This window comes from Saccostrea cucullata, unplaced genomic scaffold (assembly GCF_032062105.1).
Source record: "Saccostrea cucullata isolate Sc308-1 unplaced genomic scaffold, CSIRO_AGI_Scuc_v1 ctg646, whole genome shotgun sequence".
NCBI lineage: Eukaryota > Metazoa > Mollusca > Bivalvia > Ostreida > Ostreidae > Saccostrea > Saccostrea cuccullata.
This window is the reverse complement of record NW_026919473.1, coordinates 41-26,589: the sequence shown is the minus strand read 5'-3', so window position 1 is coordinate 26,589 and position 26,549 is coordinate 41. Positions and strand designations below refer to the sequence as shown.

The window sequence follows — 26,549 nt, the reverse complement described above, 5'->3', positions numbered from 1 at the left end:
GTCTAATTTGAAGGACCAGACTTTGTTCACAAGGTGCATTTAAATTCACAACATAAGGAGATAAGCTTCAATTTCTACTTTCTTGCAATTTTAATTTTTCTTTTTACAAAACTGGTTTATCTATTTCATCCATAGGTACTGTTTAAAATTTTACACATTTTTAGACCTTGTCATAAAACTTTATAAAAAAAAAAAATTATGACAAAAAATTGCAAAAAATGGCATATTACTAGATTTTTATTCAAATTTGTACAATTATTAATTTATTATCTGGTACTGTATCAATTTTTATGAAAAATTGCTAATTTACCGTATATACAATGCCTTTAATGATTGACAACAAAATACATAAAATATGTCCTAGAGAAAATAAATAATTTTCATGTTATTACAGATATGCATATACCCTTTTATATAACAGGCCATTCCAAGTTTTTTTATGTTTAATAATATAGCATCAACCTTACAATAAAAAGTCAATCTTTCTTCATGAAACATACACACACACACACCCTATCATGGAAAAAACAGAGAATAATTAAAATTAAAAAAAATTATTGAGGATTTTTTTCACAGAGTAACAAAATTTTTAAAAAATGAAAATAATAGTAGACATTAATTATATTGATTTTTTTTATTTCATATCTTTGTATGGTAATACATGTACTATGGAACTTGAATAACGAATCTAAAAAAAAAAAAAAAGCTGATCGAGCCATATTTCAGTGAGTAAAATATATTGCAAATATTTCCATGTTTTATTTTGTTATTTAATTATTTTGTGTTTGGTTTTTTTTTCTTGCCTCAAAACCAATCTGCACATTGAGGATAAACATTGAAAAAAAAAAATGGAATGATCCTTTTTTACAAGATATTGTAAACTTAATAGGAACATAAAGATCCAATGGACCAGATTCAAGATCTGCAATATATATGATTATCTTTCTTTGTTATCGCTATGATAATATATCATACTTACTTGCACTACATACATGCATAATTATTTTATTAGATGGAGAATTAGTTATCCAGATATTAATTTTGCAAACTATTGCACTGAAAGTATATAATGTTAAGTTAACAAAAAAGATTATTTATTTTAAAGATCAAGACATTTTCATTACAAAAGGTTGTCTTGTTATGTTATATCAGTATACAGTTTATTATTTGTTTCTGTACCATTTTTTGAGGGTTTAAGCTCCATTCATTCCGAATTTTCACTTTGCTCTGTCTGTTCCGTACCTTAACTGTTTTCACTCTTTAATAAAATGGACAAGTAGAACGTTTTTACTGGACAGTATTTGTATTGCTGGTGCAGTAGCCTTTAATTTCATATTTGGTTGTATGAAGACAAAATTTATGACAAATTTACTGTAAAATCTGCTTTTGATTTTTCCAAAACTGCTTGTAAATTTGTTGATTATATTATTCTCCTGTAATTTTTTTCACTACTACCTAAAATTTCTAGGAATAATGCTTCATTTTAATTTTAATGAACTATAATAGGTCATAAAAGAATACAACATATTAAGACTTTAAACATTAACATGAATATTTAATGTGGTTTTACATCAGGATCTTTGTTCTAAAAGAACCAATTTTTATTGAGAAGAGTAGAAAATTATTTCAAAATTCACTCTGAATGTTTGATGTTTACTTATTTAAAACTTTCCTGTTCTGAAGATGGAATGATTAACCCATATTTGATGGAGAAAAATAGTCTTATTCAGTTTGTTAAATCCTCTAGTCATTGTCTGACTTATTTAATGAAACCAGTAATTTTTCTAAGGTTTTATCATTAGGTCATTGTGGTAGAGAGGTTAGGTAGTACATAGTATTATAAAAGCTGTAATGTTCTAGACTTGTGTGTTAGAAATGTCTTCCTCCTCATGACTGGATGACGGTACAGCCTCTCTTTGGTAACACAATCCAAAACATTTCAAATGCAGTGAAGACACCATCTTCTGGAAACATGTGTGCACTTTTATGTCTAGAAATAAGATGATCAACGGGAAGATGATTGTTTGTGCTGTAGACAATGCTAACGTAGAGGAGAGTACATTAATGTAGGCTGTCACAGAAATTAATTCCTTAAGAGTCTCTGTTATGAACATAGGGAGCATGAAACAGAGGAACGTTAAGACAAGTGAGCAAGAGAGCTTTATAAAACTTGCTGAGGGGTCCTTCTCTTGTGCTCTCTCTCTGAATTCATCTGCAGTTGTTTCTGATAATGTCAGTAAAGGAGGTAATTCATGCAACACTTCATTTGAAGCTTTCTCACTATTTCCACTGCTCTGGGAATCACTATTTGTTTCTTTCTCGCAGTCAGAAGTTTTGTTGTTTTGCACTAGTGGTGATTGCTGAGCGAGTCTGATTCTCTTTAAAATGTCTTCTTTATTATTTGATTTTTGAAGAGATTTTTGAATTTCTGTATCAGATGAAAATGGAAAGTCTGATGCATGTCTCTTTGGATTTTCTAACTGCGCTTGCAGCGCTTGAATATCCACAGAAAATTTACGAACATAATTATATTGTTTTGCCTTTTCCATTGTTTCCAGGCCCGTTGTTCCTATCTGGCCTATTGTATGCCTCCTCCTGCCTAAGTAGGCTGCCATATTTACACCCAAGTGGCTGCCTTTGGATCTGGATGGAGAGGGTAGATCTCCAATCGTTGAAGTATTGTCTTCCTTTCCAGAATAGGAATCCAGAAGACGATTTCCAGGTTCTTCTTCCTCTTCTTCTTCTTCCTCCTCATCAGAATGAAGAGAATTTTCTGATTTTTTAACAAGCACCTTAGGTATTTTAGCTTTGTCTGGTGAATGAGGATGAGAGAAGTCTGATGATAGATCAAGGTCTGATTGCTTTGCTTTGTATGTGACTACCATAAAAGAAATCATCCCCACCAAAACAAAGAGGATAATCATCAGCCACAAACTGAAATAGGTGATTCTGAAGAGGAAGGCTCTTTCATTCAGAATATGATAAGGTGCAAAAGAACTGTTATTCTCTTCATCCATGTTGGAGAGTATGCCATATCCCACAGCAGGACACAGAATAACTAGTAGAGCTGTAACCACACAAAATGCACACAAGGCATATCTGTAGGTACGTGTGAATTTCTCGGTTATGATGCAAAGATTCTTTAAACTGATGAATAGCAAAACACAAGAAATGGCAGAAAAGACAATTAAATACATACTGGAGGAAACATATTTCAGATCCATCCATGAGGTGTCAGAATTGGAATAAAGAAATATCCTCACCAGTTCCACTGGACAATATACAAGGTCTGTGAAGAGTGCGGCAGCCATTAATAGAAGGAGAAGAGCATACCGTACCTTTCTGAAGAGTCGATTGCTGCACATAGCAATGATGACAAGGATGTTGCCACTGGTTCCTACAAGGATAGACAAACACAAAACTATTACAGAAAATATCCAGGAATACAGCTCCAATCTCACTGAAACATTGTATTGCATGAATTCTGTTGTTGTTAAGTTCAATGTCTCGTTGCCCTCCTCCATTTTAAATGACGTTATATTTTATACACATCAGGTTCCTGATTGAATTTTCACATTGATTGTACAAACAAAACCATTTGAGGTAAAATGTCTATCTTCGTAAAATGTTCCAATTCTAATGAAATACAGCTTTCACAGAATCAGATAAAGTTCATGTGATTGCTGCTATAACCAAGCTTAAGCATGCTAGAATTATTTCTTTGCCTCGCCTTTGTCATAAACATTCTGTTGTTCTTGCATGTGCTTTCCTATTAATCAGAGTTCCTGCATTGAAACCAGCTTAACTGATGCAGATACAACCACTTAAGGAGCATCCGGTCCTACAGGCAATAGCCCAGAAATGGATAACTCACGGAAAAGATGGGCCATTTCTGTAATGACGGAGTAGTTAAGAAATCTTCTCTTGTTACACTGGATAGCAAATTAATTCCAAACTCAAATCAACTCACTCTAACTTCTGTTGTGCATATATTAATCCCTAGTGGTAAGTTCCAGGAAAAATCCTAGAAGTCCTCAGTGTTTCATTGAGTTCTCTTCACAAATACTAGTACTTTTTGTTTAAGCTGCGATCTCCTGAAGTATAAACATCCAGATAGGAGGTAGAGCAGTCCTCCGGGGGAGATATATATGTACGATCTTTGTATTGATTAGTATGAGGAGAGAGCACTGTGGCATACATTTCTCACTGTCACTGCACTGACTAAAAGCAGGAGAGTCAATATAGTATTGGAAAAATTACATCACACTACTTTTCATTGAAAACAATTTTAAGTAGCTGCAGTGGATGAGGTGATTGTCCACACCAGTAAATTTCAATAAATTGCCTTCGGAGTTACGTTCAACAGGCTTCAATTAAGGCTTGATGAAAGTTCTAGGTTGTAGTTATTAGCAGAGACAGAGTATAGATAAAGGTCTCATGTCACTATGTACGGTACTGTGACGCACCAAGTCTGTTTTAAAATATCATTGATCTTAGATTTAAAGCCCAGATAATGAAGGCATCTAGTTGACACTGTCGTGATTCTGTCTTCCGAGGGATTGAATTTTTCACTCACTAGTCTACCTTAGAAATGATTAGAAAAGGTTAGTGAATTGGAAGCACATTAATTAATTTTAGTTATTTATCCCAGCATTATTAGTTGTCCTTCCTTCAAGTTTCTGGGCAGTTGTTTTTAAAATTCCTGATTATGTTGCTGTTTTCATTCATGAGATAAAAATAACGGCGATATTTACAATAATTGTTCCAAGCTACTCTCCCACTAATTTGTCTATATCCAGTTAGAGTGATGCTCATACAGAAGGATTACGTGATGCTTTAATGCGTAGATGAACAAAAAGATCAGATAAGTATTGTACAGTTTCTAAACGTTTTCTTTTCTCCCTGAAGCAGGCAATCCGTCAGATAAAGTCCTTGCAGAAATGTTCACAGCAATGATTTCATTGTGATGTTTCCGTCCACTGTTACTTTTGATCAATATTATATTGTATGTAAATTGATTTATCCTGCTGCACTTAACAGATTTTTTTACTCTGCCTTAAGAACTTTCTAAAGCTTCTCATTTTGTCAATTAAGATTATTGGACACAATTTGTTTGATCACCCGGCTAAAGACTTTCCTGCCAACTGCGGGCATCAGATACCTCCAAGCTTGTTCCTCTATCAATATTAAACCGTGCAAATATGATGCAAAGGGGTTCTCATATTCCACTAATCTAATCACAGCTGTACCACTTTATATAGGAAATGGTGCAATTTCTGTAATGGACTGAAATTTGACATCGTTAGACCATTGTCTTTATAGTTTATGTTGTTCTCTGCACTGTGATGACTTTACGGCCCTGTATCGATTTCATCTTGCGACTGTCTCTCTCAGGGTATATTCTCATCACATGTTCTCATCTGTAATCTCCGTGATAACATCATTTTTTCCCCCGAACTTTCAATGAAGCTTCTTAGCCACAAGGCATTTCAGGGTTAATGTTAGAATGCTTCAGTAACTAATTGCTAGGCTTGAAGTTTTTCTATATAATCCTAAAGAAATTATCAACTGAATTCACATTTGTATTCATTAAGGTTTTGAGGTGAGAGTATTTTTGTATACTACTTTTAACGATACATGCGGATATATTTGTTCCTTTATTTTAAGCTTAAGACTTTATGCTTTGTCATTTGTAGCGTCCAGATAAATGAGGTTCCACTGTACCTGATAGTAATTAACATTTAATATTACCGTCATTGTAAGTGATGTGGACTGAGGTAAAATAATTGCTTGATTGCACTGTGTTTCCTAGTGCTACAGTGTCCTGTACTGAAGTACAGTAAACATTTTGAAATGAAAATAAGTGTGATGAATGTCAAAAATATAAATTCTATAAATATTTTTTTTTAAATATCAAAAATTTTAGACACAGAAGGAAAAGTTAAGTCGAATTAAGTTTTGATGAAAAAAAATTAAAACTTAAAAGTATAAAACAGATCACCAACACTTCGTGAGAATGCAGAAGTAAATTTATTTTGTTGACCGGTTTTGACCTGTGACGGTCTTCATCATCGTGGTCGTGGTTCTGATGACGATCGTCACAGGTCGAAACCGGTCAACAAAATAAATTTACTGCTGCATTCTCACGAAGTGTTGGTGATCTGTTTTATACTTTTAAGTTTATAACTTTAGTTACAGACCCTATTGAATACCTTCCGGTATCCACACGTGAGAATCTTCCGCAATTTTAACTTCAAGGTGTTGGTCTCCAGCTTTTCTTTGTTTTGTAAAAAATTAAAACATTCACCAGGCTATCATGGCTATGGTGTGGTATAAATGTGTCTTTCTTAATTTCATAGATATATTTGAACTGATTTTAATCTAATTATAAGAAGTTATGCTTAAACTTAAAGTTAAATACTTCCAGCACAGTTTTCCTTACAGAAGATTTAATTGAGGTGCTTGACCATGTTGACTCAACTCAGGATTCCATTTTGAGGCATCACTTACAGTAAACTAATAGATAGGGGTCAAATGACCCCCATCTAAAAATTGTCAATCATATTTATAATGTATTGATTTTTAGGTAATCTTAATCACTCTGGTGGCCTATTGCTACCATCCTATTACTAAAATTGGTTTCATTTTCAACTGTTGGAAAATCTCACAGTTTAAAAGTCAGTTTCAAATCAACTTATGATAAAGCATCCTCAATTGTTTTTTAGCTCAATGAAGTCTTGTATCCACTTTCATGAAAATTGAATAAAGAAATAGGATAGAGTCATCTAAATTGAAAAATCTTAATTCACAGGAGCCATCAAGTCAGAAATGATAAAACAATTTTTATAAGCTTTCTTATATGGTGATCCAGATTTTTTTTTTTCAAAATTTGTCCCTAAACATGGGTAGCATGGAGACAACCAATGGCATCAAAGTATGGGATTTAATAAAAGAAAAATCTTAATATCTAAAATCATCTCAGGAACAGCAAGACCAAGAGAGCATATGAGACGTATGTTGAGATCCTCCTCTCAAGAATAACCATGATAACAGGCCCAGTATAACAATGTATAAGTCATAAAGACTACAAGCACTTTCATGCAATGAAGACATGAAGTCACTTTATCATGATGGATCCATAAACCTGAGGTTCAGATTCTACAGGTAAAACAGATACATATAAATTTCTGCATACATTACAGTATGCCACAATTTATGAACTACCAGTGTACAGCATTTCTTCTAACCGTAAATATAATCATGAAATATCCTGATTAATAAAACATCTTATAAGTTACTTGATTGAATTTATAAATATTAGATGTACCGCTACCAATTTAGATTTAAATGGGTTTGGTATTACACTTTGACAAAGCTGAATTATATGATCTTTTGCAATATGCATGACTTTGAATCCTTTCATCAGTGTGGTTGCTCATCAGCGAGGGTGTTTTTTGTTTTTTGGGGTTTTGTTCTTGTTGTTTTTTTTCTCAGTTCATGTATTCGAAAGGTTTCAGAATGAATCTTCATAAAGCCTCTCAATCTGCAGTCTCTCAATATGCTCATTCTTCATATCTTGAATCCTTGGATAATCCCATATTTTGTTCTAATGGCCCAATTGATTTTGACAAGGTTTAACAGTACATTTGCCTATGGTCATGACACAAGCATACCTACTATTTTAAATATGACTGGGTACTGCCTTGATCTGTCAATCACCAATAATCATGATAATTTACATTAACACCAAGGACAGTTTAATCTATTCATCTCTCATTACATTGGATATATTGTAATGTCCACAGCTGGGCATGGTGGCTCTTGTAGTCAATCTTTTATTGCGTTCTTTCAATATTATACTTTTAATGATTTTCAGGAGAGCTAAATCAATACCCCAACAGATGGCATTATGTATAAAATGCATTCTATCAGAAAAAGTTACAGGTTTTACTCTGTTGATATTTTATGAGAAGCGTGTCAATATATTCCCTTTGGTAATAAGGTTTTTGTCATGTATGAAAATATCATCCAAAATATTACCTCTAGTTATTGGCAATATGTGCATTCATTTGACAGATTGGTTATTGAATGGATTCCTTCAGGAAAATTTGATTTGTAAATTTTACAATATTCTGGTCTAGCTGTTAATCAGGAAGAACTTTTCTTTACCTAAACATTGGCGAGTAAAAGTGCATGGTCACAGCTGTTTCATATAAACCAGGACTGTTTTTGATGACTAAACTCTTTGGCAGATGAGTGACCATGTTTAGGTTTTTTGAGCAGGCTCAGTCCTATAAGTAAATAATTAAAAAAAAAAAAAAGGAATATCCCCTCGCAAAGAGCATATCTGTTTATAAGTCAAAGCAGCATTCGACATCGATCCTGATGCAAATTATGTACATATCTTCCATTTCACACAAAGGACACATTGACTCACTAACAAACACACACACACAACAAAGGGAATTTAAGCTGCACCATATATATAGTTGACCTTATTTTGTTTCTTGAGTATATTTCCATATTGTTGAAAACTAAGTATTGGGATGTTGGTACCATTTTCAGTTTTGGAATTATAAATGACCAAATTCTGACTGATGTGATTTTAACATACTTACTAGACTTGTATATCCTTACAAGCAACATTCATATTCATTGTAAACTAGGTTACCAGACTCTTTGACATTTTATTGTTAGTGTCGTCTTTCCCATTTCAGACCAACCTTAAACTTGGAGCCACCATGACATAATGACAGCCAAGTCACATTATGGTTTCCGCACTGCTTCACTTACGTTTGTAAATGTCATTAAGATCTGAAATAAGTGCATTTCTATGTTTTTTATCATGTAAAAAGCCAATACAATTAGATTGCATTTGGATTGAGGGTACCTCGTTAGTATTTATATTCAAAACTTGATGGAATAACTAGGACTTAAAACTATCTTCTTAAATGTTACCGGTCACGGTAGCCTAGTGGTAGAGCGTTCGCTTCTTGATCGGGAGGCCCGGGTTCGATTCTCGTTCGCGGCGCCGCGTCATACCTAGATGTAAACAAAGGTAGTGACTGTTCCTTCGCCAAGCGCTCGGCACTAGAAGTGAAAGTCACGGGTCTTTCGGATATGACCTTAAAAACGTAGGTCCCGTGTCACGGTAGGCGCTGGCACGATAAAGAACCCTCACTGCTCAATGGCCCTGAGTGCCGAGTATAGGTCTAAATTTGAAGCCTTTCACTGGCATACGGTGACATCTCCATATGAGTGAAAAATCCTCAAGAGGGACGTTAAACAATATACAATCAATCAATCAATCTTAAATGTTAAATAATCAAGAAAGTTCTATCCTGAATAAAAAGATGTTGCAAATAAAAGATGATTTGCGGTATTCTTATGAATTAAAAGGAATGATTTTTATTTTAAAACTTGTAGTTCATAGAAAGTGGGGAAAAAAGCTTGATGGTTGTGTTCACCATTTCTTTGATCTTTGAGTTTGACCTACTTTTGCAAAAGCAAACCAAACTTTATCATGTTTATCATTGGCCGTAACTTTTCAACAGTTAAAATTGTACCATACTTTTGTACTTCATCTGTCTATTTCATGTTGTCCAATCTTTCTTTGAATATAATTATCTTAATCTTGACTTTATAGACTGGCCTACTTTTGAAAAGACTTTGACCTTGGTTGTTATTTTTTAATGGATGTTGCTTTAGTACTTTCATTTTCCACATGTTTATTTCTAGTGACAATGCTATCCCTTTGACAGCAATTTTGACCATTTGACCTTGGAGTTTGACCTACTTTTAAAAATACTTAACCTTGGCCAAAACTTTTGAATAATCTGTGCCATATGACTTATCATTTCCTTGGGTACCAACATTTTTGATTTCTTGACCTTTAAACTTCTTTAAAAATACTGGGTATCCTTAAAACTTTATTTTATTAATGTAAGCTGTCATTTAGGATATATAATTAAGTAGAATTTAGACTAACAGAATTTTTAAAATTAATGCTTAATTCAAAAATGTGGGATTGCCTGAGCGTGGAATAATTGCAGAATTATACCTAAAGGTGGTGAAAAATTCTTGTGTGCAATTGTTAAATTTTTTAAGTTCATATGCTTAATTATAGGAGATGGCTCTGTAGTGGGGGGGATGTGAAAAGTAATTTCATCATTTTGAAATATGGAAACAACATAATAAGATGTTCATTAAATAATTCCCCATTATAGTTTCATCTCATACATGTTCATTTTTAAATGGCATCTAACTTTCAAGATACAAATGTATAAACAAAGTATTATGTATATTTTGACACCACCATGTCTGAAAATATGAGAAGAAATTGGAGGGGCCGAGAGAGAGAATATTAATTTGTCAGTGATGATCATTTCATGGCTCAAACACTAAATGAATTCAATATCCTTGGCTCAAAATGCGAGCTTCAAGCATGTTAAAGAATCATAAATTTTTCTCTTTAGAGGAAACTTGTTATAATAAATGGAGGTTTCATAACACTATTTGCATGCAGCTGGAGGAAGGAAAACTAAGTAATTTCCTGTGTAAGCCGCCAATGAAGGGACATTGGGATTCTGGGCAGCTATAATCAGATTTCAAGGTATTGGTTTCTGTTAGTAGTCATCTCGGCAAAACTCTTTTTCTGTGGCTTGGTTAGACACATCTAGATTAGATGGTGGAAGTGAAACTAATCCCCCACAATCCTGTAAGTGAAGACTTAGTAGAAAGGGGATTGGGGATCGTAGGGCTCGGGGTAATTACAAGGGATGGATGTCCAGGCCTTTGTTCATCTCTTACTGGAGACCCTCTGCAGTATGTAAGCTGGATTGTGATAGGATGATTGACATTTCATATAATTTTTATGATTAAAATTGAGATTACCTGCTTGGGAATATTAGAATATAATTAAATTATTTTGTGCTTATAGTTATTAAAAATCGATAGCTTACTGCAAAATTATAGAGAAATTGAATGACAAACTTTGTGATTAAAAAAAAAAGATAAAAACTTTGTAGCTATAAGGTTTTGGTTTTACAAATTTCATTCATTGGTCGACTAGCAACATTTTTAAGTTTTGAAGAAAAATTATCCTCAGTGTAACACATTAAATTCATGTATTGTACATCACTTATTTCTGTGTGGTATGGAAATAGAATACACCAGAACCCAAAAATGGTATACATGCAGTTTTATTTAAACGTTTTGGCTGAAAAGAATGGTTACTGCAGATACCTTCCAATATCCTCAACCATATAAAGTCAATCAATCTCTTTCTACAATCTGGTAAACTACAAGAGTCCCTTTATAATGGAAGATAATGTGGGTTGCAAAGAGATGTACAGTGGAGCCTCATTTATCCAGACGCTTTGGTTCCTAGTCAATTTGTCCAGATATGTGAAGTTTCCGGATATCAGAATTACCAGTTAAACAAGACAAAGTAACATTAAAAAATTCCGTTTCGATGAAAAAACGTCCAGATATTGAAGCATCCGGATATCTGGCATCTGGATATCTGAAGGTCCACTGTACATGTATCACTTTTCATTGATAAATTATCATTTTGTTAAAGGTGTCAGTGTCTTCTGTAGCTTGCCATTGCATGGATGTAGGCATTTGTGTATTCCTTGCACGTGGGCATTTGTATATCCTGTATTTAAGCCATGCTGATCAAAGCATGAAATTTAAAAAAAATGTTTTTGTGCATATTACAACTAAATTTGTATTTAACCTGAATATCCTTTAGAAACAGTGATTGTCTTTGCGGGACATACATGTTTTTTGTCCGAAATATATTCTTTTTAATTTGACAGTTTTATAAAGGAATTATAGTCCTATATTCCATTGAAAGTTATCTCTGTGAAGGTCATCTGTCAAGTTTCTATCTCATGTTCCTATTTGCAAACTTTATATTGTGGAAGCTAGGTCCAAATTGCCTTGTCACACGTTTTATGCCATTGTTTGGTTGTCACCAATACTTGAACATAATTTTTTCTTTATATAAAACACTTACTGTTAATGGCCTAGATCATACATTCCAAGGATGCAAAGAAGGTAAGTATAAGCTAGAGCAGAAAACTATCTTTTATTATCTTTTAAGTTAAATACTAGTCTGGATGTGATATTTGTTCCCCCTGTCTGTCTAGTACAATTAAAGCTTTTTACAGATCACATTATATCAAGAATTTAGATTGTCTCATATTGGTATATTCGGTTCTTTCTCAAATGAGTCATCAATTTTATGTCTTTTCTTCTGATGATCTATATCAGCCTGGACATAAATCTGTAGAAATATTCATAGAGGGATTTAGGAATTCAATTAAATGTTGCTCATTTTCTCCACTGAATCCGTTGTCATAGTATATGGCGGGCCGGAGATATCGCATCAGTTATGGGAACTGGTGGGAGAGAAAGACTGATTGCTAGGAAATGTTATGGCATTTGTCTCACAGTCAGAATTCATCGCAGGGGAAAAAAATATCACTCTCGCTGTTATAAAAATATATTAATGTGAATTTTTTCGTTTTATTAGGATACACTAATAAATTACAAAGACATTTTTTTCAATTTTTTAAAAGCATATACATTGTAGCACACCATTCTACTTGGGCTAAACTGCATATTGCAATACATGTACTCTCAGGCCCCAAGACCATAAACTGAGAACAGACTTAAGGATGACGTTTACTCAGGTTTCAGAAAACAGACATGCAATTTTCTAAAGTATAATATGTTTAATCAAAAATTGTTCTAAATGTAAAAAATAACCAAGTTTTAACTCAATATCAAGTTAAAAATTTCATATTTTATTATTTGAAGAAAATATACAGGATCAAAAGTCAATGTATGGTAATGCAGAGGAAATTCGGACTAAATTTTCAAATTTTCATTTTTGTTAATTTTGTTTTGTTTCTTGCAATATTAATAATCCCTTACAGAAATTTCTGATAAGTGACTTATAAGTGATTTATTCTTTTACTTATAAGTTGTTTATTCTGGACTTACACTTCACTGATACATTTAACTTATAAGTGACTAATATGTTACTCATTAGGATTTTATATGCAAATGAGCTGCTTGATCTATAAGTGACTTATAAGCCAGTATTAGCCACTTATGCTTTATGCAAGTATAGTCACTTATAAGTGACTATAAGTGACTTATAAGTCAAGCATTAACCCTTAATACTTTATCAAGTATTAGTCACTTATAAGTGACTATAAGTGACTTATAAGTGAAGTACAACACTACCTGTTTGATCTTAATTTAGAACAGAACTTCCAACCATGCAGGGGTTGCATGATATGTTCAAAGCTATTTTTTTTTACATTAATACACATGTATCTGCACTTTAGATGAAATAATCAAGTAAAAATTTTATGGAAAAAAATCACTTTCATATGACATTTCTTTGATGATGCAAACTTAACATATTAATTCAGTTTACAAACAAAAATGTTGAACAAAAAGGCAACAAGATTTAATGACCTTGAGGCTTCTTCAAATTTATGAAATCTGAAAGCAACTGAGTCAATTGATTCAAAATTTCAGGCAAAGGATTAGTTAAAATAGAGAGATGATGTAAATAGAACCTACTTGTTGTACCTGATGTGAAGGCATACTCAATATAAATCTAAAATCTCCAACATCCTTTCACAGACACAAACCTGGTTTCAAATTCTTGTTGCTGATCTCTGCAGAGACAAACTTTCTGATTGGCTACCTTGAATACCCATAATGCTCCTTGAGAGAAGTCTAGTATAGGGTAAAAATTCTAAGTCCACACTTATACTTCGCTCATACCATACTGATCTTCAATTATAAGTGAGGTATAAGTGAAATATTCACTGATATGTAGCTCATCTTTACTTATAAGTGAAGTATTAACAAAATCCGTTCCTCACTTATACTTACTTTGACTTATAGTACACTTACAAGTAAATTTCAAAATTTATAAGTGACTTATAAGTTGCTAATAAGTGGATTATAAAACACTTATAAGTTTCTATTAGTTTTTTCTGTAAGGGATATATAGTGTAAAGATTTAATGTATTTTTAGACATCATTTTGCAAATATTATATGTGTTAAAGCTCATAAATTATTTCAAATAATTGAATGCCATGAAATAAAGAAATTCAAAAATATGAATAAAAACCATTCCAGGCAACAAATCTCAATAATTTGATCATTGACCCCATATAATATTAACACCACCAAAATAAGGGCAACAGGAGTAAATTATGGATATAAATAATTTGGAGTTCTTATCAGTCAGATTTTTGTAATATTCAATTAAAAATGGTGAAAAAAATATAAAAAGACAGAGGAAATTCGGACTGTTATAATTTTCAAGTTTATGGCCCAAACTCAGATGGTTTCTTGATATGAAGCAACGCTGTTCCATTACTTTAATATTTCATTATTAAAAGAGTTCTGCTGCCTATAATATTTTGTGAGTGGTCATAGTGTGAAAAATTGGGGTATTTCCCGAGAAATACTCGGGGGCCACTAGCATGAAAAGTAGGTCATTGACCTAGTTATTTGAAATTGAAATTTAACACAAGAATCATAAGTGTACAATGTGCAATAGGTGGTTTTTCGTTCTTATCGGTGGAATTCTTAGTCATCTGAGTAAAGGTATATACCTTAAGTCAAAAAATTTTTTGTAATACTTGGAGTTTCATTAAAAAAATTTGAATAGCATTTTGCAATATTGATAAAGTACATTTCAATTTAAACATATTATGAAAATTTTGTTTCATTATCAAAAATAGTTTAAAAGATATATTGGATTGAAATTTAAACTGAAGTCCATTCTCAGTTTATGGTCTTGGGGCCAGGTTTAGAGACTGAATCCTTTAACGTGCTTTTAAATATTAACATATGGATTAAGCTAACCTTTTGTAGACAGTTAAAAACAAATGTCACAGTTTTATTGAGAGGGATTGACATGATTGTGGATTCTAATTGATGTTATGAATACAACACTGCCATAAACAAAAGAGGGAAGCTCTTGAGAAAACAATGAGAGTGATTCTGGAAAAACCATTGAAGTTCTCAATCTCTGCATTTATCAGATTATAGTTTTAGTGCACTTTGCAATGACCAACCCATTTAGAGATATCGATTAGCAAAATGAAAGCAATATGCAACATGGAAATTGATTGGCAAGTAGTGTGATGACTTCTTTTGATTTAAACAAAGAAAATATAAAAGTCATGTAGCATTAAACATGTTGAAGATGCATCATCATAATAATAATTGTTTTTGAAGTTTAACTGCATGTGGAAAGACTATATATTTGGTAATGACTAATATCTCCTCCCAAATCAAATTTTGAGAGAGGGATCTATAATTCTGTCACAGAAACAACCATCTACCTCCAAACTATAATAATTTTTGTCAATTAAGAATTTTCTTTTACAAATGTATGCAGCTGTGAACATTTCTAGAATTTTTCAAAATTTGCCATATACGGGGCAAAAATATTCTTTTATCGCATATACTAGTAGTTCTTTTTTCAGTTAGTTTATATAGAATTATTGTGCACCATACTTATAATTTACAATTGCAATTTAAAATACCCAGAGGTTAATATCATATATTTTTACTTAAAGTCTTTAATAAAGCTTTATTTGAGATATAAAATATGTCAACTTAGTCAACAATCAATAATCATTATGCGAAGCATTAAATATAACTTCAGTCACAAGAGGGTAATAAAAGGAAATTTAAGCTACGTATTTTATACAACAAATATAAAATGAACCTTTTTCCATCTTTACTTTCATTGAATCAAAGGCCTTTCACAATGACAATCATTATGGCAAATAAAGTTTGATTGTAAGTTCAAGATAAATATACAGTTTTAAAAGTTTTATCAGGAAAATGTAAATAAATTTGATGATGGCAAACCACTATTAATATAGAGATGGATTCAATGTAAATATTTGCTTTTTTGACTACTAGATGTACGGGCAAGCCATCTTCATAAATTCCTTAAGGTATTTATGATGTGGCTGCATGTAGTATACATCAATTTATTGAAGAATAATTATGTAGTTGACAGATCGTAGGTCACACAACTTTTCTTTTTAGTTTCTAGTTTGATTAAACATGATAGGCTAAATCAAAGTTTAATGAAGTAAGTCAATGGCATGGAATAGTTTGAATATTTCTGTTTGTTAAAAATACATGTACTATCTTAAATAATTTTATTATACTGCTGAACTTATAGGTTTTTTGAACACAAATACAGTCAAATTTCGTTATGTTGAACTCAGTGGGACTGATAAAAAAAGTCTGAGATATCTGAGGATTCAAAGTAATGAACTAGGTAAAATACTCCAAGTCTTGGAATAAATTGGGTCTAGCTGGCACTTCCAAAACACTTTGACATATACATGGTATTAGAGATACTTTAAGAGTCACTGTCCTGTTAGTTGGGTATGCCAGGACATCAACCATAATTGGAAAAATGGGATAAATTGCATGACATTTTAAGCCCTTTGGTTGATATTTGTTCATGACATTTTCTTGGTCTTTTTTGATTTAAAAGAATGATGGGTATATAAACAACAATTTTGAAATACACTTGTCAATGGTATCTGTTTGCAATCAAAATTACATGACTGTGTGTGTGTGTGTGTGTCCTTACAAACCTGTATCTTTCTTTTAGTCTATGAAAATTTTCTCTTTTTGTAGAAAGAAGTTTAAGACTCGATCTGGGGACACAGTACGATTGGTGGACCTGCTGGATGAAGGGATAAACAGGGCAGAGCAGAAACTCAGAGAAAAAGGCAGGGACAAGGTGAGGCCATCACAGTCTCATAGAAAGTTAAACTGTGAATTTTCTATAGCCTTTTCTAAACAAGCAGTTATACTCATAGTGACAAAATTAAATATCAGAATATATCTTGGCTAAATATCAATTAAACTCTTGGAAGAACAGTCTAGGCATGATAAGTCACATTGATATTAAAGCATCTTCGAGTAGTGTAGATTCAGGTTAGAGCAATCAAAGATTGATAAAAGCTTTGTGTAGGAATATAAATACTGAGGGAAATCTTTTAGTGGTAAAGAATAGCAGGAACCAGGGTGACTCAGGTGAGCTTTGTGACCCAGGGGCCATCAAAATAAACAATTCTGTATATCACTTTTTGATTTTAATTTAACTTTAAAGGCCATAGTTACTTTCTGTCAACTTGTTTCAAAATGTGACTTCTTGTACCCTTTGTGTCCAATTTCTGTAGACTACATCAAAATCTGTTGCTTGCAATGGGTCCCCCCCCTAATTTATGCATTTTGTAGCAGTTGTTGCTAAAGTAAAAAAAAAATTAAATTGAAATACTTAAGTTTTAGCAGACATTGCTCTCAGCAAAAGATACTAAATTAAAGTACAATGTACACAGTTAAGCATATATTGTTAATATACATGCAATATATCTTCTTGTTTATTTTCTGGAACATATATACATGTAGCTGCATGAAGTTTGATTCTATTTATAGTAAAGATAATAAAGCCTAAAACAAATTGTGACAGACATTACATGATTTATATTATACAGATATAAGGCCAAAACCAATAAAATATTGTATCTCTTACCTTGAAGAGAAACTGTGTACAATAGAATTGTTATTTTATGTTTGCAAATTGATATTTAATAATGGCATATAAATATATTCTTTCTGCTCTATTTTTGTGATATAATATTCCTGTATATAGAACTAACAAAATGTCACTGGTATTCTCAAGGGAAATTAAGAAATATCTATGGCATTTATGTAAAGTTGATTTGAAAGTTCAGAAAAAGTTGTATATGGAATACATGATGATTAATGACAAAAGTATTATCTTGATTATTGGAAAACATTGTTTACTTTAAATAGTATAATTTCCATATTTTTCATCACTGGAATGGTGTTGGCTTCAGTATGAAAACAAGTTAATTCAAAGAATCTGTGGCCGCCACTTGCTGAAAAAAGAAGAGCTTGTGCAGATAGGGGGGAGGGGCTTGGAAGGGTGGTGAGACACTTAAAACGGGGTTGACAGGGGCCCATAGGGTGTTATGATATAAAATTTCATTGCAAAAGCTCAAAAGCTTTTTATGATATGGGAGCTTGGAGATGAAATTTTTTCAGACAAAGAGAATGTATTAATAAATTTTTCACTTTGACCTTTTTACCTCAAAATCAATTGGTGTCATCTGTGGGTCATAGGGAGATGTTGTATAGAATTTCATTGCAAAAGCTCAGAGGCGTCTCTAGATATCCCATGCACATGTTAAAACAGACAGGATTTATGACCTTGACCTTTTGACCTCAAAATCAATAGCCTAGGGGTCTTCTTTAGGCCACAGGGAGTTGCCAATGTAAATTTTCATTGCAAAACCTCAAAGGGTTTTTCAGATATCTTGCTACAGACAGAACACTAGCATTGTACTATTAATTTAAGCCAAAATTGGCACAAGGCATCCTTGGACAAACACAAATCTGTTTTGTTTTTTTTTAACCTCAGCTAGTCAAATTCCAATGGACGATAATCAGAAAATGACAGCAAAAGCTTGTGTAAGAATCAATGACCCAGAAAAGATTAATCTTAGTGCAAAAGCTTGATATTGTGTAGATTTTGAATTGTTCAATATGTGACTACAATTTTTCAAAAGAGTATTGGGGATGGGGGTGTTGAGAAACAGCAAGACTTTAAATATATTCAGGTAAGCCCTGTAGCCTATGAACCTCATTATTAATCAGCCACCTACACATAATAAATGGAGAAAAGATATGATTATGCTTTTGGAATTGAATCTAATCCACCAGCAAGCCTATAATTCTTGGTACTAGCAAATTATGAGTGGCACTGAAATCAGTGGTTTGACAGTATACTTGTTTGATTTTAATGGGACTTCTTTAAATTTAGAATTATTAAATGGTAAATTTTAAGTAGATGTAGATCGACTCATGTCTTTTTACACTGTTAGACTTAAACATGCCTAAAATGTAACAATTTACAACACTACAATCAAGATACTTGTTTTCCACTAGAGTGCATACATTTCTAATTTTTCTTTATCAGGAATTGACAAAGGAAGAGCTTGAGGCAGTTAAGAAAGCTGTGGCCTATGGTTGTATAAAGTATGCAGATTTATCTCACAACAGGAACCACGACTATGTTTTCTCATTTGATAAGGTACTAATAAAATTCACTGGAATAAATTCAAAGGTGAATCTTAGTTTATGCTTATCAACAAAAGTACATTCTTACTGATGGCAGTATATCACTATGATTTACTTAAATGCATTAAATTTTCAATTACAATAGCATTTAACTGCACTTAGTGGTTTTGGTAGAACTTGTAATTTTCTGTAGTGGTCATATTTTACTGTGACAGCTCTAGCACAGATTTGGAAGCAATTTTGGTAAGAGTTTCGAAAGGCCACATTTTTCCCATTAGGCAGTCTGAGAGCTTAGAATCTTCTGAAAATTTATTGAAAAGCTGCTTTAAAATCCTTCTTTAGAACCATTAAAGAGAATTGCATCATTGCTTATAGACAAGGTTCAGGATCCTGTAGAATTTGCAGCAAGGTTCTTTTTCCACATTTGTGATAAAATATGGAGCTATCAGCAATAAAAATCAAAAGTCTATTAAAACAATATGTATTGGAAGCACCGAAGCAGAACAAACATTGGCTGCTAAAAACATCAGCGATGAGATCAGGTGCCATGGAGTAGTAAGCATTCCTTGTTGACCAGTCAGACGGCCCATGCACCACTCATCTTAATAGAGCAATTGGAAAAAAATTGTCGACAATTCAGTGTGAGAATACAGTAAAACACTCTTATACCAGCCAGACTTATAATGAATTGATGCCTATAGTGAAGTGATTTTTTATTCCTCGTGGCTTTTACAAATATATTGTAGACTTAATAAATAAAATGACTTGCATTCAAGCAAAATCTTCCTTCCCTGGCACTTTGTTATATTTTAAGTATTTTACAGTCACTGTAATCATGGTAATAGCCTAACAATCTTGGACCATCAACTGTTGGTGACTATCCACTACCTGCTGTGTTGCTCATGCATACAGCCAGATGAAGGAAAATGATTTTGAAAAAGAAATGAGAAGATTTATAAAGAATATGGATGAATGGTGTAAAAAAAAAATTATAACTGTACAATCATGTGTGTGCACTGTAAGCCCTCTGTTGTATTTGAGACTGCATGGAGTTCAAACTGCTCATGACAAGTGCTGTCTTTGTAGCCTCAAATTTACACAATAAAGTCATCTTTTTATCAGTAAAGTCAGTGGAAAAAAGCAACAATTTATGTCATTGTGATTGTCCTACTTAGCTGTGGTCTGTATAGCCTTAGGCTTACTATTAATAATTAAAAGTATATTATTCTCACTGCAGGTATTTGATTCATAATTATAAGTTGATAATCAAAATAATGGTAATTAAAGCATGGGTATCTTTGAGCAGTTTATAGATTTTATTGGCGGGTATAATCTTGATCATGAAAACAAACATCAAATGTATTAAATTTTTTCATGCTGATTCTAGCTGTAATTAACAGCATTTGTTTGATACGTGAGTAAGTAATAAAAGTTTGTTCTACCTAATTTTCCTGCACGATTATATGATACTATGTAAGGGATGGTCCATATGTACAAATAAACAATGATAATTAATTTTTCAGATGCTGGATGACCGGGGGAACACAGCTGCATATCTATTGTATGCTTACACCAGAATCAGGTATTTTCACATTCATCTCTTTGTAATGATCTGAAAGTTCAGTATGATACATGGTCACTGTAATGTATAGTGAGGGGAAGGGGGAAGGGCCAATTATCATTTGTACAACATTATGTGAAAGAAAAAAATTGTTGTCCTGACCACATCATATGATAAGAAATATAAAGTATCATTGGGAACTTATTCACCTGATTCAAGGATTGGTCACTTGTATGATTAGAGGAATTAGGTGTCCTGATTTTGAACAATGGTCATTTTAGCAGTTTCAAGGTCACTTGCAGAAAAAAAGTATATGTAAATATATAATTTGTTTTTATTTATAACCATACATGTTAACTCTCCCGATTTAGGCGGGAGTCTACCGCTTTTTCATTCCATCTCCCGCCTACCGATTTAAAGTAGAAATCTACCGCTTTTCTACAAAAGCTTCGTCTAAAGTATTTTTGGTTCGCTTGGGTATCCATTTTTGAAGCCACTCTCATAAAATCTTGCTAGATATCGCGTGATTTGACTCGGAATCATACAAACGCTTTTCTTGTACTTAGATTTCAAGCACGGATTTGACAACGACAACAACACAAGACTACCAGTGATTACATTGGTTACGATAAATTAATCAACATCCCTGCCTTGAAAATGGAGATACAGCTTTTAAGAATTAGATGAAAACATTTGACATCGTGTTTAAAAGCACAGAAACTCACAACTTTATCAATAAAGTCAATAAAAATCACTCGATTGACCAAGCCATGTGGCACATCTCTACTTTCGTTTTCGATCATCGCGGGAAATCTGATTTATATAACGAAAGATAGGAACTTGTTTTAGATCTAGATTAAACCATTTTATCATTTGTTTTGTTTCAAACTGAATGAATATTTTGAATTATTGCTTCTAGGCTATATCAGCAAAGATCACTCTTCACAAGGCTAAGTAAAGTAGCCAATCCAAGCAAAATGATGAGCATGAAAAATATTTGAATTTGTACAATTTATGTCAAACTTAAGGTGTTTCTGTCTTCTTCTTTGCTGTTGATATTTAAGATTAATTAGTGTAGGTACCTGATTTCATTTAAGGCTTATAATATACATGTATATTACATGAAAGATATCGATAATCAAAGCGTTAAACAACACGCGCGCAATGCTACCACTTTTGAGGTCTGAATCTCCCTCTTTTTCATCACTGACAATAGGTTAACATGTATGTTATAACTTTCTTATCATTATTCTGTACACAAAGATTTGCTTGTACATGTTGTATGCTTAAGATGTATTATAACCTTGACCTTAACCCTGACCTTGAGAATTAGGTTATTTCTTTAACTTGGCCATATCTGTCTTTTTATCCCCATCCACCTGAATCGAACCATTTTTAATGTAATATAAGAATATAAGAATTGAGATGAATTTTTTATATAATGTTTCCTTATCTTTCAAGTGTGAAATCATAAGAAATTTTTTAGCTTGTATAACTTTTATTGAAAATTATGATAAATATTCTTCTATTGAATTATTTTTTATAGGTCAATAGCAAGGAATTCTAACATTTCTCAGGCAGACTTACAAAAAGCAGCCACAAGTACAAAAATAGTTCTTGATCATCCAAAGGAGTTTGAACTGGCGAAATGTATCTTGAGGTTACCAGAGGTCATTTCCCGTTGCCTTGACGACCTACTCCTACACACACTGTGTGAATATTTATATGAATTGGCAAACACTTTCACTGAATTTTATGACAATTGTTACTGCATTGAAAAAGACAAAGCAACTGGTAAGTATTTAAGAAATGTTTTATTAAGTTTTGTGTGAGTTATTGGTATGTAAAGCACAGAGACTTGTCACGTAAGCATATATACTTCATGAAGCAGTCTAGCCATTTTGAACCTCCTTTATTGTGTATTATTTTTCCCATCAGAAAGACATTTGGTGTTTGTCATTGCAGAACATTGGACTTTCCCATTATTTAACATTGGGAATACCCATCCATTATTCACAACTCCTCCTACACCACTGATTAAAATTTATGAGACTTAATTCACAGAATCTTAATTACAAAATGCTGTTCAGTGCCTTTAATAAATTCTCATGTTTTGTGGAGATACATGGAGGTTTCCCATAAAAGCAAATTATGGATATGATGTTCAAAACAGGGCATAGACCCACCTTGTTAACACAACTCCTCTTAAACCCTTGAATGAAATAAAGTAGGACTTTCACAGAAGTTCATTTACATTCTGCCAAGAAGTGCACTCATGGTGAAATCACTATCATATAATTTTTATTATTAAATTTTGTGGTTTTCGAAGTATGAAGAGACCCACAAATTTATGTCCTCCATGTAATGTAATTTTTCACAGATTTCACTGCATGCTCAACAATTCTTAATCAACAAAATTAAATCCTCACAAACCCATATTTTTTCCTCAAACCACAAAAATTTGAATCATCGAAAATATATGATTTTACAGTAGTCATTCAAATCATATGAGTGGGGTTACAGTGAAATTTGACTAATCCTGATGTTGTGTATTGGTAATTTGATATATCTTGTCTAATACAGCGTAAACTTCAAGTCCATTGCTGTAAATTCAAACGTTATAAAGGTTTTATGATCTGGAATATTGCCAAATCAGGCCAATTTCTTTGGAACCAGTGGTGACCAAATAAGACGAGTTTTACTGTAAATTTTGTGTGTGTGTTCTCATTGCCTGTAGTTTTCAGTTTTGGTTTTTGAAACCCTTGATTTAAAAAAAATAATAAGAGTTGGTCTAGATTGCCGATTTTGATTTGATAGACAAGTTTTGATTTTAAAATTTCAAGAAACATGTATTTAAAATTTAGGTACATACATTGTATAATGTATTGAATTGTGCCCTGCTTTCATAAAATGGGGGAAATTAATTTTGGTCTGTCAGTCCATCCGTACGTTATTCTGTCCATCTATAGCACTTTTGTTTCTGCCCAATATCTCGAGAAGTTGTTGAGCTTTTGCAGTGAAATGTCATACCATACGTTCCTAGGCTTTAGTACCTGTCTTTATTTTATTTTGAGGTCAAAAGGTCAATGGTCAAGGTCATAAATTCATACATTCTGTTTGAAATGTGTGTAATATTTCATTTCCAAGTAAAATCTCAAGAAGCTATTAAGCTTTTGCAATGAAATTTTATACTATCATTCCCTGTGGCCCCAACTTCTCCTCTTAAAGTGTCCCCCTCCCACCCCCCACCCCTCCACGCATGCTCTAGTCTTCTTTTTTCTGAAGCAAAAAAAATTCCTATTCTTTGAATTAAAAAAACTAGGATTCTACAAATTAATAGCTTGTTCTTCATAATTCATTCCTATTATAGCATTTGTATATTATATTGACTAAAAAATTTAATCATAAAATTTCAAACAATATTTCTATTCATGAGTCACAAAAATACAGTCTACTTTAATGGGTCTGTCACAGCTGTATATAGGTTTTGTTGTAGATTTATGTAATGTACATGTATTAATAAAACCTTCTGCCATACATATGTTAATCATGTTAAAAAAAGCAATACATTTACATTATATGTAGGTTAAAACTAAATAAAAAACAACCTGTTCTAAATAAGGTCTTTAACTGGGTATATGATTATATGTAAGTAACATATGTTGAATTTTTATGGCTAAATACATACCGGTAAAGCATAAAGAGGCTATTATTATCATAATGGTGATATATGTTCTGAGATAATATTATAATAAATCTGGTTATACTTAAAGTGACACTGTAAGTAAATGGTCCATATTTAATAAATATACCAGGGTAACATCTGATGCACAAGACCTTAGCGGCCTATGGTTGTTAATTAGAAAATCTGATGAATGTCAATGCCCAGAAGGAGTACCTTATTGAAGTCCTCTTTGACACCAGAATCATTTGTAACTTCACTATGATCACTGCTGGCCAGGGCTGGTACTGAGTACAGTAATTTAATCACACACTTCTGGTATTGAATTCGTGAATTAAACCCTCCAAAAGGCTCAATAATACAAGTAGAGAGTGATTTCAGAGCTTCGTAATTGGTGTTGAAGTCAAAATGGAAGTGTTGTTTCTTCAGAGAGATTTCTATTTCTTTAGAATGAGTAATGAAGAAAGAGGAATTCCAGCAGACAAGTGCAGAATTTCTCTCTGGTTTTTCATTCATTGAAATTGATGAGGATGTCAGGACATTTAGCAATGCCGAGAGAGAGTTTTGCTGACTTGATAGAATTACTGTCATGTCACTTGCATTTTGTACGGAGTTTAGCAGCTAGCTATTCAGAATGCAGGCAGTGACTTGGACGCGGCATTTGCCCGAGGCCGATAAGCATTAGCAGGGGAGCTGAGATTGATAGTGGGCTTTGCATCTGACAAAGATACGTGTTTGATCACAGATTAGTAGTGTTTGCGAAACATTTTCATGGAAATTGAGGTTGCGACTTTAGAATGCGAAGTGAGTGACACAAAGCAAGACAAAAGCTTAGAGTCAATTGCTTGCAATTCATTACCATGACAGTAGTCTTTGTTAGCTAAGCTCTCCTACACAATCAGTCAGACTTTGATTTAATGACTTATAAATACAATTTTCCTCTTTGGTATCACTGATAATGCCGTCAAAAATCAAATTACTATTCGCTACTGCGTCTCTTGCTTTTAAAACTCTGTCCATTGGGGTAATAAATTCCGTCTCGAGATAAACGTAGAAAAATAATTGCTAAGCATACATTGATCGGCCTTAAAATAGCTTTATACTGGTAAATTTGTGTAAATATTTACATTTGGTAATATGTGCTGCAGTAAAACAATTAATCTGATAAGTCAAGCCTTGCTGTATTACTGAAATCTGTCATGGTTTTGTAAAGTTATTTGTTGTAAATATTGACTGTCTCATTTTCTTGAAGCTTAATGCATAACAACAGTTGTTTAGCAATGATGTAATGGAGTGGCTTGTTATGTTTAAGCATGTACACATATACATAAAACATATATTACAAAAAAATAATAACCTTATATTGAGCATCCACAATTTGTAAAACGTGTTTTGTGAAACGAGATCATGCAAAATCAATAAAGAATATTTTAGTCGTTATTGGGTGGTCTATCTGCTTGTTTGTTTGTTAATTTTTGTTTGGACACACACTTTAAAAAAATGGTTTAAATTTATGTTACACTGTGTTTATTAATTCTGTAATTTGTGATGTTAGATTTTCACATCTATTGATCAAGAATTTTACTCATTTGTATACAATCATATAAATGTAATAAAAATTAAATTATCTAAGAGGTTTTTCCAAAAAGAGAATCTGTTTTTGTCAAGCTTAAAAATTTTTGGATTAATTACATTGTATGTTCAATTTTTTTAGGGGCCATCGTGAAAGTGAACATGAGTCGTCTACTTCTATGCGAGGCAACAGCTAACGTAATCGCGGCGGGATTCCACATTCTGGCAATTAATCCAGTGGAGAAAATGTGATCCAAAACTGACGCATTATAACGTACACTTTATCAGTTGATTGTACAAATGACATTTAATTAAATTATATTCAAAAATATTAATTTCTGTGTTGTTTTTAAAAATTGTTTTATCACAGGTGTCAGTGGGTGTTTATTGGTTTTTGGAACCTTTAAATAAAAGATTTCCTCTTCACAATGATTGCATACAAACATGGAAAGATCAGAAAACCTTGACTTTGTGAAGATGTAAAGATTTGTGTTGGCTGATAAGTAGATTGATCTAAATTAAAGCTTTTATTACTTGATAAATGTCAC

At 32.6% G+C, this 26,549-nt stretch overlaps 2 protein-coding genes across 2 annotated transcripts in view; one reads left to right on the top strand and one right to left on the bottom strand.

Annotated features, from left to right (window-relative positions):
* Nucleotides 1–26,336, top strand: part of LOC134232339 (arginine--tRNA ligase, cytoplasmic-like) — a 40,153-nt gene extending 13,817 nt beyond the window's left edge. The window contains exons 11-15 of the mRNA XM_062714290.1: nucleotides 16,715–16,820; nucleotides 19,086–19,199; nucleotides 20,710–20,768; nucleotides 22,294–22,541; nucleotides 26,144–26,336. Coding sequence (XP_062570274.1) covers nucleotides 16,715–16,820; nucleotides 19,086–19,199; nucleotides 20,710–20,768; nucleotides 22,294–22,541; nucleotides 26,144–26,253 — 637 coding nt within the window. The 3' untranslated portion in view covers nucleotides 26,254–26,336. The remainder of the gene's footprint in view (nucleotides 1–16,714; nucleotides 16,821–19,085; nucleotides 19,200–20,709; nucleotides 20,769–22,293; nucleotides 22,542–26,143) is intronic.
* Nucleotides 1,659–4,692, bottom strand: LOC134232348 (uncharacterized). Its single transcript, XM_062714295.1, has one exon. It carries the CDS (start codon nucleotides 3,522–3,524, stop codon nucleotides 1,857–1,859), a length of 1,668 nt encoding a protein of 555 aa, XP_062570279.1. The 5' UTR covers nucleotides 3,525–4,692; the 3' UTR covers nucleotides 1,659–1,856.
* Nucleotides 26,337–26,549: the final 213 nt, after the last annotated feature.